Source organism: Moschus berezovskii, chromosome 20 (assembly GCF_049115385.1).
Source record: "Moschus berezovskii isolate FMDL1 chromosome 20, NW_MosBer_1.0, whole genome shotgun sequence".
Classification (NCBI taxonomy): Eukaryota; Metazoa; Chordata; class Mammalia; order Artiodactyla; family Moschidae; genus Moschus; species Moschus berezovskii.
The window spans coordinates 54,295,298-54,313,741 of record NC_142479.1 but is presented as its reverse complement, the minus strand read 5'-3'; the positions used below and the strand labels follow the sequence as shown (position 1 = coordinate 54,313,741).

At 55.5% G+C, this 18,444-nt stretch overlaps 1 protein-coding gene across 4 annotated transcripts; it reads left to right on the top strand.

Annotated features, from left to right (window-relative positions):
* The first annotated feature begins 33 nt into the window (after nucleotides 1–33).
* On the top strand, nucleotides 34–9,913 carry DHX58 (DExH-box helicase 58). Of its 4 annotated transcripts, none has more exons than XM_055407875.2 (13): nucleotides 34–161; nucleotides 421–589; nucleotides 813–1,014; nucleotides 1,376–1,566; nucleotides 2,576–2,692; nucleotides 3,284–3,410; nucleotides 3,563–3,754; nucleotides 4,732–4,994; nucleotides 5,842–5,991; nucleotides 6,084–6,245; nucleotides 7,397–7,587; nucleotides 8,923–9,019; nucleotides 9,313–9,913. In XM_055407875.2, exons 2-13 carry the CDS (start codon nucleotides 422–424, stop codon nucleotides 9,493–9,495), a joined length of 2,043 nt encoding a protein of 680 aa, XP_055263850.1. In that variant the 5' UTR covers nucleotides 34–161; nucleotide 421; the 3' UTR covers nucleotides 9,496–9,913. The 4 variants fall into 4 exon arrangements, with proteins under 4 accessions (XP_055263850.1, XP_055263851.1, XP_088685242.1 ...); XM_055407876.2 differs by having other exon boundaries at nucleotides 101–227; XM_088829116.1 differs by having other exon boundaries at nucleotides 101–227; nucleotides 7,397–7,486; nucleotides 9,313–9,451.
* The last annotated feature ends 8,531 nt before the right edge of the window (nucleotides 9,914–18,444 follow it).

The window sequence follows — 18,444 nt, the reverse complement described above, 5'->3', positions numbered from 1 at the left end:
CACCCCCGGCCCCCTGAAGCACATGGTTGATTTTTCTGAAGGGCCCGGAAGGGAGATTCCTAGGTTGGTCTCTGCTGGGCTGGCTCCTCCCCTCAGTTTCAGTTTCTGTTTCCTTCCCTACAGAGCCCAGCAGCATTTGGGCTGAGCCGGCAAGGCTGCAGGTGAGAGAGACTCTGTCAGCATAGCTGGGGCTGGTGTGGCCTGCTGCTACCCAGTTCAGGTTCCCGGTAGGTCCCAACGTTGCCCTGCCCCCTTCTCCCTCAAGCGGGAAGGAGTTCCCACCCACCCCCACCGCCCCGCCCTGTACAAGGAGCTCCCCAAATCCAACGGAGCTGGCCAGGAAGGGGGAGTGGCTCTGACGGGCTGGGCCTGGGAGGGAGCCAGGAGGGTCTTTGGATCTGAGCTCCCTGCCATTTCCAGAATGGAGCTGCGACCCTACCAGTGGGAGGTGATCATGCCTGCCCTGGAGGGCAAGAATATCATCATATGGCTGCCCACGGGCTCTGGGAAGACCAGGGCAGCTGCTTATGTGGCCAAGAGGCATTTAGAGACCGTGGATGGAGCCAAGGTGGTTGTATTGGTCAACAGGGTGAGTGTCCTGCCCTCCCCACACTGTGGCTTCTCAATTCCTCAGGTAACCTCTCAGGAGCCTCCAGAACTCCAAAGTGGCTGTGACCGTCTCTTAAGTTTCCCCGTCTCTTCACCCATTCCAGACCCCAGCTAGGTCCAGAGGGGTTCACCTTGCTCCACCCCCACCCCCACCCCCCAGGCCCTCGCCTAGCTTCCTCTCCCATCTCATTCTCCACCTCCAGGTGCACCTGGTGACCCAGCATTGTGAGGAGTTCAGCCGCATGCTGGACAGACGCTGGACCATCACAACCCTGAGCGGGGACATGGGGCCGCGAGCTGGCTTTGGCCACGTGGCCCGGAGGCACGACCTGCTCATCTGCACAGCTGAACTGCTGCAGAAGGCACTGGCCAGCCCAGACGAGGAGGAGCATGTGGAGCTCAATGGTGAGGGCTGTGGGCAGGGGGAGAGGGTGTGCTCGGGGACCCCAGGGCTCCTGTAGTAGTAAAGGAACATTTTATAGAATGAGGAATTCCCCATTCACCAAACCCCAGCATACACCCCAGTAGAAACAGATCTGGCTAGAGTGCAGGATCTCGGGCAGGTCCCTCGCCCCAGCTGAGCCTTAGTTTACTAATCTGTAAGATGGAGGTAAATTGTCCCTCCATGGCCCGTTCTCTGGGGCCCAGGTGCAGGCTGTGAAGGGAAGGAGGCATTCTCAGATGAGCTGTGAGGACTGCGCGAAACAGCCTATGTGAAGAAGGGCTGTGCAGACTCGGGTTGTAACCTTCCCTTGTGCGCCCCTAGCCTTCTCGCTGCTCGTGGTGGATGAGTGTCACCACACACACAAAGACACCGTCTACAACATCATCCTGAGCCAATACCTGGAGCTGAAACTCCAGAGGGCCCGGCCGCTGCCACAGGTGCTGGGTCTCACCGCCTCCCCGGGCACTGGCGGCGCCTCCACGCTCAAGGGGGCCATTGACCACGTCCTGCAGGTCAGCTTGGCCCCTGTGACCCACCCACCCTGCCCAGCAGCTCTCCCCAGGCTGCCCTTGGGGAGCGCTACCTAAGCACTAGCCTCGCACTTAGAATAATCTCCCAAGTCCACTCTGGCTTATAAAGTCCCACATGATCGAGCCCCTGCCTACCTCCCACCCTCATTTCCTGCACCTTCTCTTCCCTGCCGCCCCCCACCCAATCCCACTATTCTGACCTTCTCTCTGTATCGGGAGCACATCAGGCTTGTCCTCATCTGCCACTTCTGCCCTGAGTGTCTTTATCCTGCACTTCACCTGTTGGTTCTTTCTCATCATTCGGGGAACAGCTTAAATGTCACCCCTTCAGTTTTCCCTGATCATCACTGCACTGTTCCATACCAATCTGATTTTTTTCAGAGCTAGTTAACACTACTTGAAATACTCTCGTTCTATTACTCTGTATTCGTTTATCATCTGTCTCCCCAGCTCCAATGGAAGATGCTCTATATCCCCAGGAACTGGAACAGTGCTGGGCATACAGCAGGGGCAATAGCTATTTGCTTTTGTTGTTGTTTTGTTTTTAAATTTTATTTACTTATTTTTGGTTGCATTGGGTCTTCCTTGCTGTGCACAGGCTTCCTCTTGATGCAGAGAGCAGGGGCAACTCTTCATGTGGTATTCTGACTTCTCATTGCAGTGGCTTCTCTTTTTGCGGGGCACAGGCTCTAGGTTCGTGGGTTCAGTAGTTGTGCTCGTGGACTCTAGAGCGCAGGCTCAGTAGTTGTGGTACAAGGGTTCCATTGCCCTGAGACATGTGGAATCTTCCCAGACCAGGGATGGAACCCAAGTACGTTGCATTGGCTAGTGGGTTCTTAATCACTGGACTACCATGGCAGTCCATAAGATATTGGTTGAATACATGAATTCCCATTCCTGATGGCCCTGCCTCAGCCCACCCTTCCCCAAAGCTCTGCCCATTATCCCCACAACCCCCCCCATTCCAATGAACCCCTCTCTGTTGCCCCAGCTCTGTGCCAACCTGGACACATGGCGCATCATGTCACCCAAGGACCATCGCCCCCAGCTGCTGAAGCACAGCCACCAGCCCTGCAAACAGTATGACCTCTGCCAGAGGCACACCCAGGTACGTCGGGGGAAGGCCAGGGCCAGGGGTGGGGTCTGGTGTCAAGTTAGGGCACCTGGGGTTGAGCTCTGACTCCACCCTCACTAGCTATGTGGTTCCAGGTTATTTGTTTTTGTCTCAACCTCCATTTCTCCTTTCCATGAAATGGGGCAGATACAGCCCATGCCCTCAGCCTGCTGTTTGTTTAGACTCAGATGCCACCGTGGGGGAATCTCTCAAAACCCTGGGCACAGTTTGCAAACTGTAAAGCCGGGCACTTTGTCCTGAGGCTGTTCCAACCTCTCTCATGCGGTGCAGACACTGTTTGGTGTCTGCTCTGATGGGGCTGGACAGGACTAGACAGACATCACTGTGCTCAAGCTAGAGGTCAGGGGTGCAGACAGAGCAGGAGCGGGGTGCAGGACCCCGACTCCTACCTCCAACCAGGACTCCTCTACACCCCAGCCGGCCTCCCTCTGGGGCTGGCTCCTCTCCAGCTCCGATATGCCGGCAGTAGCAACGCAGCTTCACCCAGAGATCAGCTTCCCCACTAGGTGCCCATTCCCTCTATGTGTTTGAAAATCCCCTCACACACTCACTCTTCTCGCCCAGGACCCGTTTGGGGACATGCTGAAGAAGCTCATGGACCAAATCCACGACCACCTGGAGATGCCCGAGTTGAGACGGGACTTCGGGACGCAGACTTACGAGCAGCAAGTGGTGGAACTGAGCCAGGATGGTGAGGGGGAGCGCCCTAGGGGAGGGCTGGGAGGTGGGGGCCATCCGGGGTGGGGCCAGCCTGGGCGGAGCCTTTCGGGGGGCGGAGCCTAGGCGGAAGTTGACCCTGGAGGGGCGTGGCCTCTCAGATCCTAAGACCCAGCCCTCCCGCAGCGGCTGAGGCGGGGCTCCTGGAGCGGCGGGTGTACGCGCTTCACCTGCGTCGGTACAACGATGCGCTGCTGATCCACGACACGGTCCGCGCGGTGGATGCCCTCGACACGCTGCGGGATTTCTACAGCAGGGAGCGCGCCACTAAGACCCTGATCCTGCATGCCGAGCGCTGGCTGCTGGCGCTGTTTGATGGTGAGGCTCGCAGCTGAACTAGAGGTCAGAGGCCAGTCAGGGCACAGGTCCCACCTTGGGACCTGTGCTAATGAGGGTACTGGGGCCCTAATTTTCTAACCCAAAGGCAAGGTCGAGGATGTGACAAAAGGTAATATGCCCTCGTTTGTGAAGGTTTGGGTGGGTGTAAAAATTAATTGATGTTTATGACAAAGATTCTTTAAAAAACCATTTAATTGGGAACGGCCCTTGAAAGTTTGGTTTGTGTGGTACCTTTAACCTGGGAAAGTGAGATGTCAGAGAGCGAAATGTAAGGCTAGAGGAGGCCTCAGCACAGGCTGGAAGGCAAGGATCCTTCTGAAAAGACCTGAGGTTGAGTCAATCCCAGGGAGCAAAGATTAGCATGGAAAGATCCAGGGGCATCTGTGTAGCTGGGCTGAAGAGGGGTGCTGGATGAGGTGTGTGAACAAAGGATTCTGCACTGTAAGCCCCTGATGTAAGCCTGGCCAGCCTCAAGCCTGGGCGGGCAGAGAGGAGCCAGGGTGACAAGGAAAGAACTGAGCTGGAGGCCAGCCCCGGTTCTGCTGAGACTCCAGATTGGTCACTAAGCGTGGTCACTCCATCGTGTTGTGTCCAACTCTTTGCGACCCCATGGACTGTAGCCTGCCAGGCTCTTTTGTCCATGGGATTCTCCAGGCAAGAATACTGGAGTGGGTTGCCATTCCCTTCTTCAGGGGATCTTCCTGACCCATGGATTGAACCTGGGTCGCCTGCATTGCAGGCAGATTCTTTACAGTCTGAACCATCAGGGAAGCCACCAGGGCAGGCAGAGGGTATCCTTAAATGTGCTTTTGGTGCTGTTCAGGGGAATTAGGCAGGAGTATATATCCTCAGGCACCCCCCACCATCCCGTACTCCTGTAATGTTATCCCTATGAATCCCCCACCCCAGCCATGCCTTGCCCACCTCCAGGCCTCTGTTTTGGGCTTTTCTGGCAGACCACAAGAATGAGCTGGCCCGCTTGGCAACTAGCAGCCCAGAGAACCCGAAACTGGAGGTGCTGGAAGCGATCCTGCAGAAGCAGTTCAGGAGCCCTGACAGCCCCCGGGGCATCATCTTCACCCCAACCCGCCAGAGCGCTCACTCCCTCCTGCTGTGGCTCCAGCAGCAGCCAGGCCTACAGACAGTGGACATCCGGCCCCAGGTGTTGATTGGGGCTGGGAACAACAGCCAGAAGACTCAGATGATCCAGATGACACAGGTGTGGGCTCTGGGGGGAGGAGCTGAGGGCAGGGGAGTTCCCTAGAGGAGAAAAGAAGGGGACAGAGTCTTCACAGAACAAAGGGGGACTGATTATCTCTAGGGGGAGGGCAGAGAGCTGGGGCAGAGACAGAGACCCTGAGTTCCCTAGTGCTGAAGGTTCCCCAAGTCTGGAGGTCTCTAGGGGAAGAGATGCAGAGGCTTGGGGAATCTATGGGGACAGGCAAGTGATGTCCTCAGAACAGAGAGTCAGGGACCTGGGATCCCTTGCAGGAAAAGAATAGGTCCTGAGAGCTCCTAGAGTAGAGGAGCAGGGACCTTTGGGGACTCCTAAGGGAGACAGTCCATCCTAAAGGAAATCAGTCCTGAATATTCATTGGAAGGACTGATGCTGAAGCTGAAGGTCCAATACTGTGGCCACCTGATGTGAAGAACTGACTCATTTGCAAAGACCCTGATGCTGGGAAAGATTGAAGGCGGGAGAAGGGGACAACGGAGGATGAGATGGTTGGATGGCGTCACCGACTCAATGGACATGAGTTTGAGCAAGCTCTGGGAGTTGGTGATGGACAGGGAGGCCTGGCGTGCTGCAGTCCATGGGATCACAAAGAGTCGGACACGACTGAGTGACTGAACTGAAGGGAGACAGAGTTTAGATGGTTACCTGGGAAGATGAGCAAGGTCCTGGGGGGTACTTAAAGATCGAAGTGGGACTTCAAAGTTCCTCAGGAAAGGGACCAAGGTTGTGAGTAAAAGGGCCAAACCAGGAGAGGCTGAGCTAGCAGGATGGTTGGACTGAACCTACGTCATTTACCATCTCTTTCTCTTCCCCCACCCCACCATCCCAGCGGGACCAACAGGAAGTAATCCAGAAGTTCCGGACTGGTACCCTGAACCTCCTAGTGGCCACGAGTGTGGCAGAGGAGGGGCTGGATATCCCCCAGTGCAATGTGGTGGTGCGCTATGGGCTCCTGACCAATGAGATCTCCATGGTCCAGGTGCTCAAAGCAGCCCTCCCCCAACCAGCCCTCAAAGGATGCTGTGTGTGGGACCCCAGACCCCCTTAGGCCCCTCTTTTTCTCTTTCCCAGGCAAGGGGCCGGGCCCGGGCCAGCCAAAGCGTATACTCGTTTGTGACAGCCCAAGGCAGTCGGGAGCTGCAGCGGGAGTTGATGAATGAGGCTCTGGAGACTCTGATGGAACGGGCAGTGGCTGCTGTGCAGGCAATGGACCAGGCCGAGTACCAGGCCAAGGTTTGTGGGCAGCCTGAGTGCCCTGAGGGGAAGGAGGCTGAGGACACTCTGCCTGGAAGGTCTCTGACCACTCACACATACACTCCCTGGGTCCCCCTTCCTCTGGGGGCTAACCTGGCCCACCTGGGAAAGGTAGAAGCTGGAGGCTGGGGGTAGGGCTGCCAGGGAAGACATTTTGGCTGTTCTCCAAAATGCCTTTGGAGCAGGCCTTATCCAGGGCTTTGAATTTGCCCTTATCACCAAATACTTTGTCTATCTGTGAGAGCCGCCTTACAGCCCTTCTGGAACCAGTGTAGTGGAGTGTGGGAGTGTAGTTGCCCAGTTGTGTCCAATTCTTGTGACCCAATTGACTGTAGTCCGCCAGACTTCTCTGTACATGATGTTCTCCAGGCAAGAACACTGGAGTGGGTAGCCTTTCCCTTCTCCAGGGGATCTTCCTGACCCAGGGACTGAATCCAGGTCTCCTGCATTGCAGGCAGATTCTTTATCGTCTGAGTCACCAGGGGACTCCCTTCTGGAACCAGGAAGGGGGAAACAAATAGACACATCCACAAAATAAGCCCAGAACCAGGACTGAAATGAGTTCCCCTGAGGTAGGATCACCAATGTCCAGGCTTGTTCAGGATGGTCCCTGTTTACTTCTGTTGTCCTTGCATAATTATTCATGATGCCCCATGTTAGATTCCCTGGTAGCTCAGCTGGTAAAGAATCCGCCTGCAATGCAGGAGACCCTGATTCAATTCCTGAGTTGGGAGGATCCCCTGGAGGAGGGCATGGCAACCCACTCTAGTGTTCTTGCCTGGAGAATGCCCATGGAAAGAGGAGCCTGGTGGGCTACAGTCCATGAGGTCCCAAAAAGTTGGACACAACTGAGCGATTAGGCACATGTTAGATTAAATGAAGCCGCTTTGCACAAAATCCTCTGAAGTAGGGGTAAAGATTCAGCAGGAAAGCTTGCTTCCCTCCCATAGTTGTTCCCAGCCCCGTATTTTTTGCCACAGAGTTGCTTCTAACAGCTCCAGGAATGGTTGAAGAAGTCTCTTCTGGCTGTTAATGATCTGAGGTCTTTGGAAACCCTTTACCCCCCGGAAGCATTCCTGGGTTCAGGTCTCTCCAGTCTCAGCTATGCCCAGTGTCCACTCCCTTCTCAGATCCGGGATCTGCAGCGGGCAGCGTTGGTCAAGCGGGCAGTCCAGGCAACCCAGCGAGAGAGTCAGCAGCGCAAGTTCCTGGCGGAGCAGGTGCAGCTCCTCTGCATCAACTGCATGGTGTCCGTGGGCTATGGGAGTGATCTACGGAAGGTGGAGGGCACCCACCACGTCAATGTGAACCCCAACTTCTCGTGAGCACTGTGGAAGCGGATGTTGGGATGGGAAGAGGGGAGAGAGGAAGGGGTATAATGGGGGATGAAGAATCGCTCCCATCCAGACAGTGCTTTGAGAGTTTGGGAGGTTAAAGAGGATTTTAACAACTTCCAAGTGTGCATTTTCACAATAGTCTGATTAGACAGGTCTTATCATTACCCCATTTTACAGGTGAGGAAACAGAGGCCCAGAGAAGCTAAGTGACTTGCCTGAGTGCCCGTGGTTGAGCAAGAGCTAGAATTCAGGATGCCAAATGCTGAGAGGCCGCAAACTGGCCCCTTGGTCCTACCTACTTTGAAGACATGAAGGGGGCTAATTGTCCCCGAGCCATCCCCTTGTCTTCTACCATGGAGGGTGACCTTCCCGTATCCTCCATCCATTCATTATTTATTAGGCACCTGCTGTGTGCCAGGCCATGGATCTTCACAGTTTCTTGCTGCTGCTGCTGCTAAGTCGCTTCAGTCGTGTCTGACTCTGTGCGACCCCAGAGATAGCAGCCCACCAGGCTCCCCCGTCCCTGGGATTCTCCAGGCAAGAACACTGGAGTGGGTTGCCATTTCCTTCTCAATGCATGAAAGGGAAAAGGGAAAGTGAAGTTGCTCAGTCGTGTCCGACTCTTAGCGACCCCATGGACTACAGCCCACCAGGCTCCTCCGTCCACGGGATTTTCCAGGCAAGAGTACTGGAGTGGGGTGCCATTGTCTTCTCCACACAGTTTCTTGAGGAGGTAGCATTTTCACATCTTGTCTTGAAAAAGGCACTGGGTTGGAATACGTGTGGAGGTTGGGGCGATGCAATGGGAATAATTGTGGTTGACATGAGTGGACGAGATTGTGAAGGAAGAGATTCTGGAGGAACACAGACTGGCCTGTGGAGGACCTTGAAGATCAGACCTGAAAGTTTAGCCTTTGTCCTGTAGGCAGTGAGGAGTCTGGGAGGGATTTTTGAGCAAGGGCATGTCAGGGTCAGATGTACATTTTTAGAGGATCACTCTGGCGGTTGGTGCAGAATGACATGAGGTTGAGAAGAAGGATGGAATGGGATGGAAGGATGGGGCAGGGAGAGCTGTTGGGAGACTGTTAAAATCATCCGGGTGCTGAGGCCTGAACTTGGGCAGAAGAGGATGCCGGGGAGGCAGCATAGGCAGAGCATAAGAAAGATGGGGTTTCCCAGCCCTGGGAAGTCTCTGCCTCTTGACAGGCAGAAAGGCCCAAGGCCCAGGCGGAGGCTCCGCAGGCAGGAGGGCATGAGACCTGGGGTTGGGGTGGGAAGTGGGGTCCATGAAGGCTGTGGCCACCCCCATTCCTTTCCAGGATCTACTACAACATCTCAAAGCAGCCTGTGGTCATCAACAGAGACTTCAAGGACTGGAGGCCCGGGGGTGCCATTAGCTGCCGGAACTGTGGGGAGGTAAGTGCTGGGGCCGTGGCCCTTCACTCTAGTCTTGAGAAGTCAGTCTGAGAGAGGGGCCCCAGTCTCTGCCATCAGGTGCTCTCACTGGGAGGGAGGAGACCACCCTGCCCCAGGACCTTCCAAGCTGGGGAGCTCCCCCACTATGGTAGGGAGACCACAGTGTGATGGGGGAGATAGTTCTCAGGCTGAGGTGGGAGGCACAGGCCCAGCATGCATGGTCCCCAACTGGACAAAAGGAGCAGTCTGAGGACAGAGATTCAGACCTGGCCGTCTCTCTCCTCTCCCCCCAGGCCTGGGGTCTGCAGATAATCTACAAGTCAGTGAAGCTGCCGTTGCTCAAAGCTGGCAGTATGCTGCTGGAGACACCACAAGGGCGAGTCCGGGCCAAGAAGTGGTCCCGCGTGCCCTTCACTGTACCTGACTTTGACTATGTGCAATATGCCGAGGGTCTGGCCGGCCTCTCTCTGGACTGACTGCCTTGTCCTGCAATGCCCAGCACAGCCTGCAGGGGGCAGAAGAATCCACAGCAACCACCATCTCCTGGGCAAAGCCTGGGTCCAGCCCCTCCCACCGGAGTCACCAATTCCTGACTCCTGGCTGACCAACCAGCCACAGAGGAACCCGGGGCTCCCAGGCTGGCTCGACTCCTCCACTGAGGAAGCAGCCCAAGAGCCACAGCTCATCCCACATCTCCTCACATGGACATAGACACCTTCGTATACACTGGATGGAACTGGGGTGGGGGGCGGACCTGAAGCAGGAGAATGGCCACCCTGACTAGGCATCATCACCGTTTCCCTTCAACATTCCTTCCCTGCCAAGGCCACTTCTATTTTTTGAGATTCTCCATAAATTAAAAATAAAGAAGTGGAAGATGGATGGAGAAAATGTGTGGTATTTGAAAAACAGATGTGTGAGGTATAATTGATATTGCTGTACATATTTATAGTGTATGATTTGATAAGTTTAACATATGTACGGTCTTCTACAATCAAGATAATGAACATCACCGTTACCCTCAAAACTTCCTTGTTCCCGTTGTAATCTTCTCTTCCCCTTCCTCGTCCACTGATCTGCTTTGTGCTATATTTCTAATGTTAAAAGCTTTTTTTTTTTTTAACACCCCTCTTTATGGCTCTCATGTAACCTTTATTTGGACAGAGCATCAAAAGTCTAAATTTGAGAGCCATCAACAACGTGAGGCTTTCTCACCTCTTCTACCCCATAATAGGCTCAAACCCCAGTGACCCCTCTCCATCCTCTCCTGACCCCTAGGTCATCTCCCTGGGCTGGGGACAGGCCGAGATCCAGGATTTTGAGGGGTAGGGCTCAGGCAGACATGGGGTGGGTGGGAGAAGTTGTAAAGGCCTAAATTTTCTGTTCTCATTTTAACAAGAAAGAAAAAAAGGCAAGATCTAGGTTGATTCTTCAGGGAAAGGGCTATTTCTGTAGTAAGAGGCCCAGCAGGCAGGAGTCACCTTCAAGAGGAAGGGAGGGGGTTAGGACAGAGATTTGAGAGCAGGATGGCAGTCCTTCTTGCCATCCAACCTCCTTCTCTCCTGCTGCACCCCTGCTCCTGCCTGAGGATAGATGGGAAATAATACACACTCCCTTCTTCTTCAATCTGCCTCTTGTCTGATTGAGGGCTGACATTCCAGTACCAGTCTTTTTGGCCTCCACTCCCCTAGAGAGTGTACCCTTCTTTCCTAGGGCCTCTCCTCCTGCTAATCTCCAGCATTCCTTGGCCCTGGCTCCAGGAGTCACCCTTCTCCCTCCTGTCCCATCTGTGCCTCCCAGGACTGCTGCTTCTGCCCCTCTGCTCCCCACTTCACCTTCAGTCATGATCTCCCCTGTCAGCAACGTGCCTTTTACAGGTCAATAAAATTAGCGACTGGGGGCAGAGCGAGGGGGGGCAGGGGCCCAGGGGTGCTAAGCTCAACGGCCTTGAATGTGGCTGGACGCACGGAGTCTGGACGCCTATCATTCCAGGGCTAAACAGTGACAGCTGAAGGACCTGAGCTGGCATTGAGGGCAGGGGGTTGGGGGGGGCGGAGGTGCTATGTTGCTGGGAGAGAGATGGACAGAGGATAAAGATGACCTGGCCACCTCATGGTCCCCTCAGTGGCCTGGGCCCCTACACAGCTGACCCCTGGATGGGGGGCCTTGACTTTAGAGGAGGTGGGAGAGCTTTGCAACCACTTTGCCAGGCTGGGAGAGCTTTCCGGAGCTCAAATGGAAGATAAAGAGGGGTTCCCAGGCTTGCTTCTTTGTGTGAGGGGGGTCTTCACATGGAGCCACAGCCTCCAGGGCACCTGGGTAAGGCTGCCTGAAGAAGGGCGTTTCATGAGGTCCTCAGGACCCAGGCATCCTCAGCCTTCAGGAAGGCCAGAGCGCCTGAGCGTCCCGAGTGGCCCGGATGCTCCCCCCACCCCGCTTTTCTGCCCACCTGAATAAACCAGCGGGTCCCACCCCGCGGAGGCTCAGGGAGGGGCGCGGCCGCCGCTCCCCAGGCCCCGCCCCCTCCCCGGCCCCGCCCCCTCCCCGGCCGACTCGAAGCCGCTGCGCTCCAGAGCGCGGTGGAGAGCAGGTGGCCGCAGCCGGCTCGTCTCTGCCCCGCAGGTAAGTCCGCGACGCGGGTTGGTGCACGCTGAGGACCTCGAGGGCAGTGCGGGAGAACAAGGCAGCCCCTTCCACCTGTTATGTGCCCTCGACTCAAAATTGGGGGGCCTCAAGTGGCAGGGAGGAACCCCTATTGGCTCTGCGCACTGATGCTGGGCATCTGGGTAGAGGGTGAGACTAAACTCTGGAGAAGTTTCGAGGGTTCCGACTGGCTTCCCTCGACACTGGGGCAGGCTGCAAGGCACGGGGAAGGACAGAGCCGGACGGTAGGCACGCAGCGTTCTGGAGGAGAGCAGGTCGAAGGTGGGGAGTGCGGGGTTCATTGATTAAACGAGCCCCGTGCCTCGTCCAGTGCAGCTTCCTTCACCCTCCCTTTAGGGGCTGATGGGGTGACCCAAACGGCTTCTGTGGGGAAATGCGGTGAGAGCTGCTGCGTAGCTGAGCTGGAGCCTGGGTCTTTTGGTGTGCCCGGCACAAACACACCTGCATCATTTATTTGCACCCTGGATACAGATATGTGAGGGAGAGGGGGATGATGGAACAGGGGCTGCTCTAGATGACCCGGGGAACCCCAAGAGCCTGGGGACTGACTAGATGTTTTCTGTGTCCAAGTCCCAGAGTCAGATGGTGGAGGTGATCACAGAAGTGGGCCTTATGGTAGACCTGGGTGCATTTGCACCTTCTGTGTCGAGATTTGGGCTGTAGGCAGGTCCTGACTCCTAGGATCACAAGGAAGCCATCCTAGAAAAGGAGGTCCTGGGCTGCCAGCTCAGATGTGGTGCTTAGCACTCTGAGCCACAAAGGAGAGTCAGACTTTGGGTGTTCGTGCTGTGTCAGGGTAGAGCAGAGAACCCCGGATTGTAGAATGGGAGGAAGGTCAGGATGTTACCATGTGGGATCCAGCCAGGACTCCTCGGACCTTCTAGAGATCATCGCAAGCCAATAGACAGACCAAGACCCAACTCAGGTGGGGCGGGGGCTTCCAGCGTCTGAGTAGTTTCCCCATTGCATTGTCTCCTCTCACCACATACACCATTGTTGTCGGAAGTTCTTCCTCATATCTGACCTTCATCCCTTCTGCTTCCGTGCCAGTTTTTTGCTTCTGGGAGGCAACGGAGGCTATAGTGGAAAGAGTGGGGGCTCTGGGGTTACTTAGACTTGGGCCCTATCACCTGTATCTACTGAGTGACCTTGGGTGAATTAGTTCACCTCTGAGTTCGCTTCCCCATCTGTAAAATGGGGATAATAATAGAACCCACCTCATAGGGTGGCTGCAAGGATTACATGAGAACACGCACGTAGAGCGCTTAGCACAGTGCCTGGCGCCTGGTGAGGGCTCAACAAGTGTAAGTGTCCCCTCGCCTGTAGGACAGCAAAGCCAATCTGCGGGGGGTAGGGGTGGGGTTGGAAGTTCTTTTTTAAACTTGGCTAGAGAGAGCAGTGCCCTTCACGCCCCCTCCCCCCACAACTCCCCCCAGCCCCTACTGGTCTCTGGATCTCAACTAGATCTGTCTGAGCTGCCCAGGGCCCTGCACCACCTTCTCCTTTAGTCACCCTGCTTTTTGTCTCCAGGATGAGAGAGCGGCAGCCCACTTGGGGAGGGCTGTGTCCCAGGGGAACAAACTGACTTAGAGACCCAACCGAAAAAAAAAGGCTCATTGTCATCACCTCCCTGCCCTCCCCATGTCCAGAAATCCACAAGTTGGGATCAAGAGGCAGTCAATTTTTTCCAGGAAGATAAATAATACAAGTGACTGAAAGTCCTGCTTGGGGATAGTCCAAGCTGCCCTCCAATGAAAAGACAGCTCCAGTCCCTGGCCTGAGCTCTGGCCAGAGAAGTCTGGGTCTAATAAGCACCCTTAAACCTGGGCAAGGGCGGGGCTGCCCATGCCCTGGCTTCGTGCTTTCAAGGGCTCTGTTCTGGCCCTCATCTTGCCATCCCTCTCTCTGTGGGATGAAGAGTAGTCAAGAAGGGCTAAGGGGATGAGCCTGAACATCCCCTTTGAGACCACAGGCCCCATCCCTGTGATGCCGGAGGTCCCTGCCCAGAAAGTTGCCAGCTTGCTCCCAGCCCATGCAGGCCTCTTCCTTGAGCTTGTCCGCCTCAGGGCAGGTCATGCCACTACTCTGTGCACCCCTGGACCTGAGAGAGGGACACCCGAAGATGGCTAAGGAGCAGCTGTCTGCCGCGTCTGAAGATGGAACAGGGCTGTGTGTTGAGTCTGGGCATCTATCTACCTCCGTGCATGTGAGTCTCTTGCAGTGCAGAAAGCAGCCGGCTGTAGGAAGCCGGGCTGCTGGCCGGGGCCAGAGTGGGATGGAACTCTTTCTCCTTACACAGAGTTGTTCTGCAGAACTCCCAGGAGTCACAGGAATTTAAATTGGAAGCTGGTCTTCCAGGTAATGATGAAAGTGTATTTGTCAAGGTGGGAGTTTAGAATGTATTTTATTTTATTTTAGGCTACACCACATGGCTTCGGGATCTTAGTTCCCCAACCAGGGATCAAAACAGTAAGAGTGCTAAGTCCTAACCACTGGACCACCAGGGAATTCCCAGAATATATCTTAATTAGCAGTTTACTAGCTTGATTTATAATTTTTAAACATTTCGACATGGGTAGGTGGGCCCCTCTTTGTACCCCTGGTCCAGGTCTTGCAAATGTTAGGGGTGGAACCCACAGCATCAGCAACCAAAACTGTTATTTGGTGAATTCCCTTCCTGCTCTCCCTGTCCTAATAGCACCCCTCTGAAACTGGGCTTAGGACACGCCCACCTGGACCATGAAGGAGTTTCAAGGTGAAATGAAGATTGTCAGCTGTCATCGACTAGCGGTGCCCCCATGGGTCTGCTGACCTCATTCTCCATGCCAAAATTGGGACATTTAAAAAATGTCTCCTGTGATGCTTAAGAGGGAAGGGATGAGGGGGAGAGAGGTTGCTCATCTCCTAACTGTGAAGCTGATGTGAGCACTCACTGGACCCAAGGAGCAAGGAAGGAGTTCAGTGGGGGCTGCAGCAGGTGGGATGGCAGTTAGACTGCAGGAAGATGGGGGCTGGACCCCACCGTCTCTCTGGCTGCCCGTCTCACGGGGCGCTGGACTCGCAGCCAGGAAGGGGGCCGTGTTTCTGGGATGTGGGTCCTCCTGTAAGTTTGGGTGGGGAAGAGTGTGGGGGCCAGCTGGTCAGGCAGTGGGAGTCATCCCCAGCGGGCAGGAGTGGCACATTGGTCTCGGCCATAGCCGAGTGCCCTGTGGCACCTGAACACACCGTCTGTTCAGAAGAAGAGATGCACAGCCTTTTGGAGTTGTGTCTGACTCACTCTCAGATTCTGATTGGGCTGCTTGAGGATCAAGCCTGCCTCCTTGGCCTCATTAGGGCTGTGAGGTGCTTGATTGAACTGGACACGCACTCACACTCAGACACACACCCAGGCAAGCATGCCCACCTACAGCAACCCACAGACGTCCCTGTGCATGATAGTGCACCCCTCACCACCGTTCCAGGTGCAATCCGGGCTATGGATCCCCCCATGGGCCCACTCTGATATGTGGGCTCTACCAATCCCTTGCCTTCGCCAGAGTTCTCATTCTCTCTCCCCTATTGGTGACTTTTCATTTCACCTTGGGTGACCCGCCAGCTCCAGTGGCCAGGGCTTGGCTTACTTGAGGGTGGCTGGGGGCCAGATGCCTGCGCTGGGGACAGGCGACAGCCGTGCTGCCCTCCTGGGACTCCCGGCAAACCCCATCGGGCTGAACAATCAGCCCCTCTGCTCCCCCGAGGCTGGAAGGGAGTGTCTCCGGGTCCCCGTGCAGTTCTGGGAGCCTCTCAGCCTGTAAGCGTGTCTGACTGTGTGTCCTATGTGCTGTCGGGGCGGCCCTCCCCCTGCGTTTATGTCTGTCATTTTCTGCCTGTCTCTGAGTCTCTTTTTCTGTGTCTTTATTCCTCTTCCCTTCTCTCTGTGTACGTCTCTGTCTCTGTTAGTCTCCTTCTGTCTTCTTCTGTGTGTCTCTGTCCTTCTGTCTGTCTCTCTGCCATGCACACACATCTCCTCACTCTCCTTGTCCCTCAGCTCTGTGTCTCTGATGGTGGGGGCGTCTCACTAGTTCATCTTTCGGTCTGCCTCGCCCCATCTCTGCCTCGAAGTCTGGGTCTGTGTCTCTCCAACCTGTTACTCTCACGAGGCGTCCCAGGGGAATGGGGCAGCCGAATGGCTCGACTGCAGAACAAGGTGACAAAGCTTCCCCGGGCACTGCCATCATCTCTGGCCCCTCCAACTGCCAGGAGAGAGGAGGACTATCGGGTTCTGGGAAGGACCCCGAGGCTGGTCCACCTGCCCTGGCTCCTCTGCTAAGAACTTGAGAACTGGGGGCTTTGGTTCCTGACTGAAATATTCAGTGTTTTCTTCTGCCACAAGGCCCAGGGTCACAGGCCTGGCAGCGGGGCTGGGGCTTCAGGGTTGAGGGGGAGAGCCCTTGTTTGTGACCTTGAGCCGAGGGAAAGGGGTTCCTCAGGAGGCTTCCTAGGAGCCTTCCTCAGAGGGAGGCTGATTTGATGCCTTTCTTTTTCCTCGAAGCAGCCAAGCTCAACGCACCCACCCCAGGCTCCAGCTTCCAGATCCAAACCACTGCTGTGCTCCCCGCCCTGTTCCAGACATTTCTGCCAACTGCCCCAGGGCCTCGGGGCCTTGTTCAAACAGCCTCCTTGCCCTGTCTCCCGGCCTCCTCACTTGAAGGGGCCTCTCCTCGCTGCCATGGCCTCTGGTACAGGAGCAGCTGTGTTGGCTGTTTGTTTATCTGACTAAAATTGCCTTGGGTGGGGTGAGGACCAATTCCATAGGTGCTTTTTTCCCCTCTGCAGATGCCCAGACCAGAGACCAGGCCGACCCTGCGGTGCCCCCACTGCCCTCACTGCCCTCCCCCGGGCCCCCTTCAGCCTCTCCTACCTCCCCAGGCCCCACTCATCTCCACCCTCCTGATCTCAGATCTGTTGATCCCTACATCTGATGCCAACAACCCCCTCCCACTGACCAGGCAGGAGACGAAGCTATGACACTGCCCCGTACCCCCATCCCTCACCTAGGGCAGGGGAGATACCCTGAGAAACCATTGAGAATTGGAACCCATGAGTTCTCTGAGTGTTCCCAAAGAGAAACATGTGGGGTGTGGTCTTCAGAAAGTGGGAGAAGTCTGCCCGCGTGCTTACCCACCCTGGTTGGCTGAGCTTGGAGCCAGCGGTAGAATGAGACTTCAGGAAAGGATTAATTCTCTAATGGCTTTGGGGACCCCTCCCAGGATTTATCCCAGAATGATCTCCCTGAGACCCCAAGGGTCTTTCCGTCCCTGGACTTTGCATGACAACGTACTATGTACAGAACTGCTGCATCCTGCCCGATGAAACCTGGAAAGGTCATAAAATCCCTAACCCAGGCAGAGTCTGGACTCAACCCAGTTTCCTCATTCCCCACAGCCAGGCCTCCTCCCAGGATGGAGCCAGAGCTGCTCTGTGGGCAGCAAGGAGCCCAGGCTGCCTCGACTCTCCCTGCATCTCGCCCTCACCCACGCCTCCTCCACCTCCACAGTCTGCGATGGAGACGTCTGGTCCCCACCCATGTCTCCAGCAGGGAAGGGAGTGTAGGGGCCCGAGTCTTGTGACCTCGTTCTGAGATCTGCCGTCCTAGTTAGCAGCTTCCCGAGGGGAGAGGCACACCAGAACCTTTCAGAGATGCTTGCATACCATCTGGGTGCTAATTGGGAATGGGAACGTCCCTAGTTGAGGCCAGGGACAGCTATTCCGGGGCCACAGGATGGGGTGTGGGGGTGGAGAGGCCAGAGGGGGGATCAGGAAATTTCCCCAAATAGCCTGGCCAGCAGCCACATGTGGGAGCTAGGCCTGAGGGAGGGGGGCCACACAGTCCATCTGGGCAGGGGGGAGCAGGCAGTTGGCCAGTTGACACATGGTCTTGAACCTCAAGCTGGGCAAGGGGCAGAAATGAAGAAGGACTGGTACCGTCTCCTCTTTTCTGCTAAAATGGACTTCTCTGGAACTTGCGGTAGAAGACTATGTCCCTGCCCTGTCTCTTTAACTCTCCCATGGGCCTTTGTAAGGACTAACCCATCCCCCAGCCCCTCAATCAGGTGACACTGATTTATTCATTCATTCAACAAATATTTATGGGGACTTCCCTGGTTGTCTAGTGGTTAAGACTCCGCACTTCCATTGCAGGGATGCACAGATTTGATCCCTGGTTGGGGAACTGAGATCCCACAAGCCACATGGCACAGCCGAAAAAAACAAACAAAAACCCCACAAATATTTATTGAGCACCTACCATGGGTTGTATTTTCTAGGTCCTGCCCTGGGAATTCAAAGAGGAATAAGACGAGGGGTGGGGGAGCAGGGATAAGAGAGCATACAGGGAGGCAGGCAGGGCATCGACCTTAAAGAGGGGGAGGAGGGAAGCCCTCGTGATATTTCAGCATCAGCTACGAGAGGGAGAGGTAGGAGCCAGGAGGAAAATAGAGCTGCAGGCAGAAAACAGGTCTCGAGATCCTCTGAGGTGAGGGAGAGCTTACTATGCTCCGGTAAGAGAAAGAGTCAGTGTGGCTGTAGCAAAGTATCATAGCAAGGCAGCTGCTGCTGCTAAGTCACTTCAGTCGTGTCCGACTCTGTGTGACCCCATAGACGGCAGCCCATCAGGCTCCCCCGTCCCTGGGATTCTCCAGGCAAGGCAGGGAGGGGCACAAAAACAGATCCGAGGGGCACGGGATATTTTGACCTGGACAGTTTGACCCCAAGGATGTTTT